At 41.4% G+C, this 11,343-nt stretch overlaps 2 protein-coding genes across 3 annotated transcripts; both read left to right on the top strand.

Moving 5' to 3' along the window:
- Nucleotides 1,305–5,503, top strand: LOC110434321 (secretory carrier-associated membrane protein 5). 2 transcript variants are annotated; one of them, XM_021458169.1, is made up of 12 exons: nt 1,305–1,560; nt 1,762–1,893; nt 1,998–2,060; nt 2,175–2,208; nt 2,315–2,437; nt 2,557–2,619; nt 2,811–2,904; nt 3,187–3,232; nt 3,336–3,403; nt 3,924–3,972; nt 4,153–4,218; nt 5,030–5,503. In XM_021458169.1, exons 1-12 carry the CDS (start codon nt 1,507–1,509, stop codon nt 5,060–5,062), a joined length of 825 nt encoding a protein of 274 aa, XP_021313844.1. In that variant the 5' UTR covers nt 1,305–1,506; the 3' UTR covers nt 5,063–5,503. The 2 variants fall into 2 exon arrangements, with proteins under 2 accessions (XP_021313844.1, XP_021313845.1); XM_021458170.1 differs by lacking the exon at nt 3,924–3,972.
- Nucleotides 6,672–9,099, top strand: LOC110434320 (phosphoribulokinase, chloroplastic). Its single transcript, XM_021458168.1, has 5 exons — nt 6,672–7,388; nt 7,623–7,707; nt 7,823–7,907; nt 8,091–8,335; nt 8,534–9,099. Exons 1-5 carry the CDS (start codon nt 6,802–6,804, stop codon nt 8,783–8,785), a joined length of 1,254 nt encoding a protein of 417 aa, XP_021313843.1. The 5' UTR covers nt 6,672–6,801; the 3' UTR covers nt 8,786–9,099.

Here is an 11,343-nt window from a genome sequence, read left to right as displayed (position 1 = left end):
ACTAAAAACACAGCTCACAGCTAAAGAGTAATTTGCGAGACGAATCTTTTAAACCTAATTAACCTATTAATTGTTAAATAAGATAAAAAATACTATAATACCTGTTAAACTTTAATACCCCAATCAAACAGCCGCTGAGACGAGGTCCGCACAAAGACGACCAGCACCCCGTGCATGTCATGCGACGGCCATAGCAGCTAGCATCAAGCGTGCTACTAGCAACGGTCGTCTCCTAGCCAATGTGTGTTGCACCCAACACCGCTCACCTACTCATCCGTTGGCCAGCACCGTCTGTCTCCAGTGGCGAAGCTAGAGTAAATTGGAGGAGGGTGCACGTAGCTTGTGGGTGCATAGACATCTTCTGTAGGGGGTGCATATATGGTAAAATTTTAAACCTAATCACTGTTTTTATAAATTTTGGGGATGCATTTGCACCCTCTAATTATTATGTAGCTTCGCCACTGCCTGTCTCCTAAACTTTAGCCGTATATGTGCTACTACAAGCAAGAAGATCCTGGCAGGGTAAAGTTTACGTTGCCTTTGAGAAGAAGTGTGCAAACACATATTTTAATATAAAATTGTTTTGAGATGTATGTTTACACACTTCTTAAACGAATCTAATAAGTGGAAGAGTGAGAACATGTGTGCCCTTAAAGGCAAAAAAAAAAAAAAACCGCCTTCGCATGGCAGAGTTCAGCAAGGGATGCACACAAGACACACCTGCGCGAGAGTTGCATGGCATCGTGGATAGCGAGGAGGAGCGACTCAGGAAATATAGGCAATGAGTTTGCCGAGACACAGAAAAAAGGAAAACATATAGACCATTAGACTCTCCTGTTCAGCTGGCTGAAAATTCGACTAATACGGATTTGTTATGGCAAAAAACATTGTTTCATAGGCTAAAAATAGTAACTAAAAAAGAATTCGTCAAGCTCTTGGAAGCATACTTGCATAGGCTCAGTCAGGCAGAGAAAACCGACAACTGAACAAGACCCATTGTTGTACTTGTCCAGGTCAGGGAAACTCTTGGATCCGCCACTCAAATTACTCACTTACTCTCTTTTCCTTTCAAAACAAATTATGTCATGGGAAATCAAATAATACTAAATTTGACTATTTAAAAAATATGTTAATATTTATGTTATGTGACAAGTATCACTAATTTAATTATAAGGTAACTACGGAAATGACGGTGAGGTGTCCTGTCCGGTTCCCGGGGGCCTCCTCCCGTCCCGCACTCCCGCCTGCCCTGCCAGCGCGAAGTCTTTGAACTGCGACCAAACCGAAGAAAAAAAAAACAGTGAAAAGAGATGAGAGCAACTTGAACCGGAAGCGACTTGGGTAGTCGGTCAGTCCACTGCACCACCACGCCCGACACGCCCACCCCTCCCACCGCTTCCCTCTCCAGGTCTCCCCCGCGGCAACGACCACAGCCCACCGAGCACCGATCAATTCGCTGCTCCGCCAGAAGCAGAAGCCGAGGCCGACCTGTCCACGGCAGCGAGCATGCACCACGATCCCAACCCCTTCGACGATGGCGCCGACGAGAACCCCTTCTCGGTAACCCCTGACCACCCTCTTCTCTGCTCTCTATCCTCCTCCAATCAACCAACCAGCCAACACGGCAACACACACATTCTGCGTGGATTTGGCTCTAGGGGGCCGGCAGATCTCGGACGAGAGAGATCTCAGTTGCCTCCGGGGGCGTTAGGTTTCTGGAGCGTGCTAGTGCTAATGAGGTGCTGATTTGGTGCTGTGCAGAATGGAGGCGGAGGAGCGCGTGGCGGAGGCGTCAAGTCGCAGTACGGGTTCCGGCCGGCGGAGCCCGCGGGGTTCGGCGGCGGCGGCGGCAGGGGCGATGCGACCGTCGACATCCCCCTCGACACCATGAACGTAAGCGAAGCTCCTGCTCCGTCTCTTTACTACCTCGTTGCTTGCTTAGTGATCGAGGGAGCGACGGAGCGTGCGTGGTAATGTGGCTCTGTTTTGGGATGAAGGATTCGAAGGGCAAGGCGAAGGAGCTGTCTCAGTGGGAGTCAGATCTCAGGAGGCGAGAGTCGGTACGCGTGCTTGCTTTGCTGTTCCCTTGGATTCTCACTATCAATTATTAATTAATTCATGACATGGCTGTTGACTGAATATTCTATTCTTTGGTGGAATTTTTGGGGGTCAAGGATATCAGGAGAAGGGAGGAAGCTCTCAAGAGCGGTATGCTATGCAAACTGAACTTATATTAATGGTTGTCTTTTATGTTATCATGGAATGATGAGTATGGAGTCTTGTATTATTGGCTTATTGTATCCTGATGTTGTAGCTGGGGTGCCCATGGAGGACAAGAACTGGCCGCCTTTCTTCCCAATCATCCACCATGATATTGCCAATGAGATACCAGCGAACGCCCAGAAGTTGCAGTATCTTGCGTTCGCGAGCTGGCTTGGTATACATGCATTCTTGAGTAGTTGAATTTCTATATTTAGCGTTTTCAGGAGTTTGCATTGTTGTACAGTTGTACTTACCATCTAACGGAGGGTGTTTGTTTATTGCAATGATGTACAGGTATTGTGCTTTGTCTCTTTTGGAATTTTATTGCTGTCATAGTCTGTTGGATCAGAGGGGGAGGTAAGCTCAGAATTTCATTGTAGCTAGTTTGTAGTACCCTTCATATCTTCTGTTTCTCCTTGCACCTCCGCATTTACTATTCTGATTGTACTTGACCTGTAGTCTAAGTACAGACAAGTGCTCATTTTTATTGCACTGTTATGAATTTTGCTCATCAGACCTCTAAATCTTGAATATTTTCGTGCTTGCAGATTCCAAGCTATTTTTCCTGGCTACCATCTATGGTATGCTTGGCATCCCTTTGTCCTATTTGATGTGGTATAGACCTCTGTACCGAGCAATGAGGTATATGGCTATTGCTTGATGTTTCGTGCCATAAATACTCAATATACACTAGTTCATAATGCTAACTTTATGTATTTAGTTTCCTTTTAGCTGAGCATGCATAACATTTTAGTTAGGTACTTAGGTGATAGAACATTATTGATATTCTGATCCAACTGAAGTCAAGTAGGATACATGCTTTGCCAAATGTATTTAGCTTTAAATGACTTGATAGACCTTTGCTTTAAGTTTTCTGGCACTACTAGCGGTTTTGTACTAATTCTCTGCCAACTTGTTTAACAGAACTGACAGTGCTTTCAGCTTTGGATGGTTTTTCCTTTGTTACCTGGTAATTTCTAGATCAATACATGATTTCCGCATTCTTGATATTGAAATGCTATTTGTACTATAAACCTGGTTTACTTACTTTGTGTATCTTTGGTTGTGCACAGCTCCACATTGGCTTTTGCATATTTGCTGCCATTGCTCCTCCAATTATATTCCGCGGAAAATCGTTAACGTAAGCTTCCTTACAGATTACACTGCATATTTATTGAGTAAAGAAATTTCATCATCCACCATCACCTGTATATAATCACCACAGTATTTGTGTATGCTCACTCTTACATAATACCAATTAGCAGCATCTAGACAGCTGTTCTATTAAGTTTTGAGCTTCATTTCGCTCTACTCTGAGGTCCTATTTGGCATGGCTTGTGAGTTTGCAAAATCTGCTTTTTGGATTTTTTTTTTGGCAAAAGCAATTTCTTCTTATCCAGTTCATTCTTGGTTTCTGTTTATTGATAAGCTGATACAAATCCTGCCACTTGGCATAGCTTCTACTTAGTCTTTGAAAAGACTGAGGGACAAGCTGTGCCAACTGCCAAACAGGGCGATGTCTATTATCTGCTTAATCTTTATTTACCTTTCTTAATGCTTATTATTCAGATGGATTATCTGTCTCTGGACTTATTCAAGATTCATAAGGTTTTTGGTTTGTCTATCTTGCTCTAACAGAAATATACTTTGTTTGTCATCAGGGGTATACTGGCTGCAATTGACACCTTTTCTGATCATGCAATAGTTGGGGTGTGTACACCTAGAGACGTTTCTTTAATCCTTTTTCACCTCTTAGCTATAAAAGGAGCATCTGTACTTGTTTCCTTCAAGGAGCTTTATGCTCTTAGTCTGCAAAGGATTTTCATTACAATTTTAGAAGGTAAATAAAAAATGCAAGAATCTGACATGTAAATCATTCTTCTCCTTCAGATCTTTTACTTTGTTGGATTTGCCTTGTTTTGCTTGGAGACACTTGTGAGCATATGGGTTCTTCAGGTATGTAGCCTATCCATTGTTCATGTTTGCCATTCTATTATATCCCTTCCCTCATGCATTTTCCTTTTATTTCTGAATTTTCATGGTATTAGGAAAATCCTTTATGTTATACCTTGGTACCTATTGCACATGGGGTACACGGGTATATTCACTGGTGACCATTTACAGTGATTTGTATGTGTTCTGTTTCTTGTTATGCCCATTTGGGATTAATATAATTACGGATGGAACAACTGGAAATGTTTAAATTTTAAACACTTAATGCCTTCCAAATATCTTGCTGTTACCTGATAATCTTCTATAGAATAAGTATCCTTTTTATTATCTTTGACTACATTTATCTCTAGGCTTGTAGCTATCCAAATCTATGCATAGTTCTCAACAAAACGAAGTTCTCTTAGAATTAGAAAATTAGGGTCCAATACAGTTAAAATTTCTAAATTTATGATTTTTTTAGTTCTTTTTTTTTCTAAAAAAATGCATTTGCAATTTTTTGGATGGTTCATAAGTTCCAATAGCGGCTTTGTGTTTTCATGTCAGTGTGTCTATTTCCAGTCCTTGCCTTTGCAGTTTGTATGTTAATTTTCGTCATAGTATTTGTTTTAATAAGGGCCTGTACAACTGTACATTGTTGAACACACACACACAAGCACACTTGTCGTAAAAAATAAAAGGTAGGTTGGGCAAGGATGTCACATCAGGAGTCAGTCATTGTGAACGATGTTGCCTTTTAAATTGTCAACATGTTCTGAAGAACTTGGTTTGTGTGATACCAACACTGGTTTGATCTTATTTCGTTTGGTGCATGCAGAAAGTATACATGTACTTCAGAGGGCACAAGTAGGCTATGGAAGCACTTGCAATAGTCAACCGAGTACCATCTGGTTGCTCTGTGGTTTTGTGCATACACATAAGTAAGTACATGTCAGTCGTTGTATGTTACCGACAATGTATATTTTTCCCTTTAAAGTTTGTATGGTGAAGGGTATATACGATTATATTGTAGTGTCTTTCTGGACTGATCTGTTTTAAACCCCAATTCTTTGCCCATATATACAAATTGCACTTTGTGTGGACTTGTTTGCTACCAAGGCTTCGAAGATTGATTGGTCTGTTGATGCGACGGTTGTTGGAACCCAAGACAGCCAGTCAGCCAGGCCTCCTGGGATCTCATTTATGTGTTCTGTGACGTTGAACGAATCTCCCGGTCTTTCTTGGAGATTCAGCTTGTACTGAACTGCATGGATGAAACTGTTGCCTCCTGCTGGTTTATTTGTTATCGTCAGCAAGGAGTATAGTGTGTCTCCCCTGGTAATATTCTGGCTTCACAGTTTGTGCCACTCAGCATGGATGAAACTGTTGCAACACAATCAGCATCCCTGTCCACAGTGGAGACACGATCATGTTACTTCTTTTATGTATGCAGGGTGTTGCGTGACGAACTGACAATGTAGCGAATATTGTTTCGGCTCATGAATCCAAACGAATGTCATTTACAGGAGCCTGAAATACATGCACATGAATCGATTTAATGCAATTACCTCGATGCCTTGGGGTGGCATATTCGAAAAGAAGAAAAAGGAAAAAAAAGAAAAAGAGAAATTCTCTCACAGGTCTGGGACATCAGGTGATGTGGACGCTGCCAAAGTCCTGGCCGTTGAGTGACGTACAATGGTGCACGGCATGTTACGGGGCAATCATCAGCAACATCCTCCAGCCACCCATCATTCCCTCATCTGCAACCAGCCATCCTTGCGCCGCCACGTGGAGAAACCATATCTAAATTCATGAAACCTCAACCAAGCTTTCCGCTTTCCCACAAGCGTTCGTGGCCATCACTCGTCCCTAGTCAGGCAGCAGCTAATCAGCAATGGGATAAAAAAAAACAAAAACAAGCACAAGTACAGAAATACAAAAATACAGAAATTTAGCTATTAAACTACAGATAAGTACAGAAATCTCAAATACGTAATGTACGGCACATTTAGCAGCAGCTAGCACTAGCAGACGAGCAATAAGCAAAATGTTTTCTGCATATAACTCGCTATTAAACCGTACCTCGCCATGGCATGTTAGATCGAAGCATCATCAGGAAGAATGGTCATGAAAACATCGAAGCCTTTTCTCAACAAGAAAACCAGAGGAGGAGTACTGACAAAATACACTCGAATGAAAGGAGGAACTCAATAGTGACAAAATACACTCGCTGCGAATTGAATGAATGAAAGGAAGAAACTCAATACTGACAAAATACACTCGCGGCGAATGAATGAAAGGAAAATCAGTGAAAGGAAGAACTCAGTACTGACAAAATACAATGAAAGGAAGAACTCATTTTCAGCTCAGTATAAGCTGCCCTTGATATATTATCAGGAAAAAAAAAAGAATGTGAAAAATAGGGACACCACACCATTGCCATCCTCATTTCGTCCTTATGTTCTTGTTATCTTGTCGCTCCACACCCACCATCCCATTCAGTTTGCCTCTCTTCTTCTCTTCAAGTCCCAGCCACAAGGCTTGGACTCTTGGAGGGAAGAAGACAAGCTTAGCCAAAGAACAAACGCCGCCGGCACGCACGCAGAGATGGCGATCTGCAGCGCGCACACTACCACCACCTCCCTGCACTCCCCATGCACGACCACCGTCTCCAACGCAGCTGGCTTCAGACAGAGGCAAGTCATTTTCTTCACCAGCAGCAGCAACCGTAGGAGCTGCGGCGGCGGCGGCGGCGGCAGAAGGCATCACGGAGGGGCACGGACCAGCTGCTTCCAGGTCTCATGCTCCGTCGACAAGCCGGTGGTGATTGGCCTGGCGGCGGACTCCGGGTGCGGCAAGAGCACCTTCATGCGCCGGCTCACCAGCGTCTTTGGTGGCGCCGCGGTGCCGCCCAAGGGCGGGAACCCGGACTCCAACACGCTCATCAGTGACACCACCACAGTGATCTGCCTCGACGACTACCATTCCCTGGACAGGAACGGCAGGAAGGAGTACGGTGTGACCGCCCTCGACCCAAGGGCCAACAACTTTGATCTCATGTATGAGCAGGTGAAGGCGATCAAAGATGGCCAGGCAGTCGAGAAGCCCATCTACAACCATGTCACTGGCCTCCTCGACCCGCCGGAGCTTATCACGCCGCCAAAGATTTTTGTCATTGAAGGTCTGCACCCAATGTAAGCTCACGTTCTATGCCCATGCTCCTCCACTTAGTACGCTACCACCCCGATCAATTTATCACATAAAGAATACTGTGTATGCTCTTTTGTTTCTTCACTGTATTTGATTGATTAATTGTCAGGTAAAAATGGCTGCACAATAAGCTTTCCCCACACAAAATATAACAACTGGAATAACAAGATTGTTTTAAATACAAGCCATGACAACTAGTTATTATATGCTTAAACCAGGTTCGATCAGCGTGTGAGGGACCTCTTAGATTTCAGTATCTACTTGGACATCAGTGATGAAGTTAAGTTTGCATGGAAAATCCAGGTCAGCTGAACATAAATACTTTTATGTTTCTTGTTTCGATCTCATGAGTCAGTAAAGAGGATCTTTCTACTGTTTTCTACTATCCTCTAAAATATTACCGGTACTACTTTGGCAGCGGGACATGGCAGAGCGTGGGCACAGCCTTGAAAGCATCCAAGCCAGTATCGAGGCCAGGAAACCAGATTTTGATGCTTATATTGGTACGGCATTCTTCCAATTATATGTTATATAATATAAATATAATCAGCATAGATTGTCTTTGATTAGCATATATATATATATATATATATATACAGCAAAATGCCACATCAATCAAGTAATCAAATATATAGTCAACAAATGAAGACATGTTAGAGCTTACTACTTGCCACTTGGTGTGACAGATCCGCAGAAGCAGTATGCTGATGCTGTGATTGAAGTTCTGCCGACCCAGTTGATTCCCGGTGACAATGAAGGGAAGGTGCTTCGTGTTAAGCTCATCATGAAAGAAGGGGTGAAGTTCTTCAACCCAGTTTATCTCTTTGATGAAGGATCGAGCATCAGCTGGGTGCCTTGTGGAAGAAAGCTCACATGCTCTTACCCTGGCATCAAATTTGCCTATGGCCCAGACACTTACTTTGGAAAGGAGGTAATCCATCCCTGTTTATTTGTCCTCTTCATTCCCTCATGCAAAAGTTAGTTCTGTTACTTGGAATTGGAAACTAAATTGACACTGATAGCAACCGATCTGGTAGTCTAAATTACCTCTTTTAAACTAGTGAACAAGAAATTGCTTGGCTGACCCAAAGCTAGCTTTACAGAGTCAGCATTTGCTTGATGTGTTCAGGTATCCGTTCTGGAGATGGATGGGCAATTTGACAAACTAGATGAGCTCATCTACGTGGAGAGCCATCTAAGCAACCTCTCGACCAAGTTCTACGGAGAGGTGACACAGCAAATGCTAAAGCATGCAGACTTCCCAGGAAGCAACAACGGAACTGGTCTCTTCCAGACCATCATTGGGCTGAAAATTAGGGACCTCTATGAACAGATTGTTGCTGAGAGGGCTGGTGTACCGGCGGAAGCAGCCAAAGTTTAATGATGCATGCATTCAGATCTCCTATCCTAAAACTACAGCTCTTCAAGCTCAATGAGAACAACCACCTTCACATCTCTTCTTGTAATTAGTTCGGATATATGGCAAGCTAGGAGGAGGTAGAAGAAATGTCATTGCAGAAACTCAGGAAAACCACGTGCAATGAAATTTCTAGAAATCCCTCTCCTTGGAGGGCGGTCTTATATAATCGCTTCTTCACTTGTTTAGACGTATATCTTCTTCCATACTTCATTGCAGAATTGAAAGAAATTAAAATAAAAGTGCCTACTACTATCAAGTGTAGGAATTTGAATTCATCCATACTTGTATTGTTGGTTATTTCTCTGGCCAGGAGCCAACATTCGTGCAAGAACGAACAGTCATAATAAATTCATACACTAGAGATGTACACAATCTATCCATTATAACACATTTGACTTTTTAACACCAAATTTGACCACTTGTCTTATTTAAAAAATTATGCAAATATCACTTTCTTTATCATGGCTTAGTTTATTAATAAAAATTCTTCAAAAATGACTTGAATTTGAGTATATTTATACAAATTTTTTTAATAAGACGAGTGATCAAACTTGGGATGAAAAAAGTCAAACGTCTTATAATTTGGGACGGAGAGAGTAATAAATTGTTGGTTAAACTTCTATTTTTGTGGACATTTAAATAATGATACATATTAAACTTAAGATTTAAAATAAAAATAAAATAGTAATTAATATGATTAGCCATATTAAATTGAGTTTATATATGGCTAATCATATTAATTACTAAAAGTAGAGTTTATGAATAAAATTGAGCCCAAAATGCAAAGTTTGGGATGGAAACAATCATCTTCATAGTTGTAGGATGAAATTAAGCACAACATGCAAAGTTTGAAGACCTAAACGCCTATTTTGAAAGTTTAGGGATGAAACTGACCTCAAATAATAGTTGAGGGACCAAAATATCTATTTTACCTATCATTTATAATATTAAAATTATATTAGCCATATATGACATTTAAATAATGATACATACCATATGTTATATTAGTGTTATTGTTATTTATATAATTAATTAGTCATAATTATAAGATTTTGATGGTTTCAAAATAATTTGTATTTTGCGAATTCGGATAATATCATATATTTCACATTTCCTCTGAATATGGATGTGGAATCGAACGAAAGATAAACTTAAAAACGACGGATACATCAATTTAACATCTATATTTAAATCAAAATACATGATATTTTGGTTATCTGAACATCCATATTCATCCTAATCTCACTTTCGAAGAATTTTGATATATCGTACGCCTCTCTATGTTTGACGCTCAATTTTTAGATCTTTTGAAATTTGACCCTGCGTATGCTAAAAATGCAACTAGGACATACTCCCTCCGTCCCAAAAAGAGTGTCGTTTTAGGTTTTTGTGCCACAAGTTTGACTCGATTTGTAGACAATACATGCAATATTTATATCTCGAAATAAATTTGTTAAAAAACTAGACTTAAAGATTTTTCCAATGATACTAATTATGTACTATAAATATTAATATTTTTTATTATACATTTAGTTAAAGTTATTTCTCGGGAAGCGAAAACGACACTTATTTTGGGACAGAGGGAGTATATATGGAGTATTAAGTACAGATAAAAATAAAAACTAATTATACAGTTTGCCTATAATTTACGAGATAAATCATTTGAATCTACTTAGTCTATAATTAGATAATAATTATCAAATACAAATGAAAACACTATAATAGATAAAACTAAAAAAAATCACGAACTAAACAAGCCCTAGCCATATAAAAAAACAAAAGAAAAAAAAAGGACATGGCCGGTCCTGTACTCTATCAGGCAGCCATGGAAAAAAAAAGAAAAAAAAGAAGAAGGAAAGGACATGCCCGCTCCAGCTGGGGTTGGTTTCGGTGAAAAAAAATAAACAAGCATGTCCATCAACCTATCAGCTTGTGGACGGCCGACTGCTCTTGTCGCCACATGAATTGCCGATTAGAACCTGTCGGGCATCCAGTTGCCGACACGTGCATACTAGTTTTGTAATTTTTTAAAAATAGCATCTAGATTTATAAATTGTTTATTAAAATCAGATTATTTCAAAAAAAAATCAATTCTTTCAATATAAAGATTTCTTAGCTAATTCGTTTGTCTAAAAAATCAGCTGATTCCAGAAAAAAAAAAGACTAAAATGCCTGGGGACTCTGGCGTTCGGGCGTGACTTCGCGTGGCGATGTCTGGCACCTGCGTAGGCCGCTACCGCTCGCCGTCGCCGTCGCGGGCTACTCCGGCGCCAGCCCCTGCCCGCCGCCGGCCACCCGTCTGCTCTACTCACGCGACCCCGCCCGCTCCCCCCGTCGCGGGTTTGAGGACAGCGGCTGCTGCTCAGCAGTCCCCGCGCCGGCAACCCTCCACCGACGCTTGGGCAACCTCCACACCGCTGGCCAGGGAGGTGTCGGCGAGGAGGCGCGCCAACGGAGGAGTGTTGTTGGGCGTGCGTACAGGTTTCCTCACAGGAGGAAAGGGTATTTCAGTCTTTTCC

This window comes from Sorghum bicolor, chromosome 4, assembly GCF_000003195.3.
Source record: "Sorghum bicolor cultivar BTx623 chromosome 4, Sorghum_bicolor_NCBIv3, whole genome shotgun sequence".
Taxonomy (NCBI): Eukaryota; Viridiplantae; Streptophyta; class Magnoliopsida; order Poales; family Poaceae; genus Sorghum; species Sorghum bicolor.
This window is presented reverse-complemented; position numbering and strand designations above follow the sequence as displayed.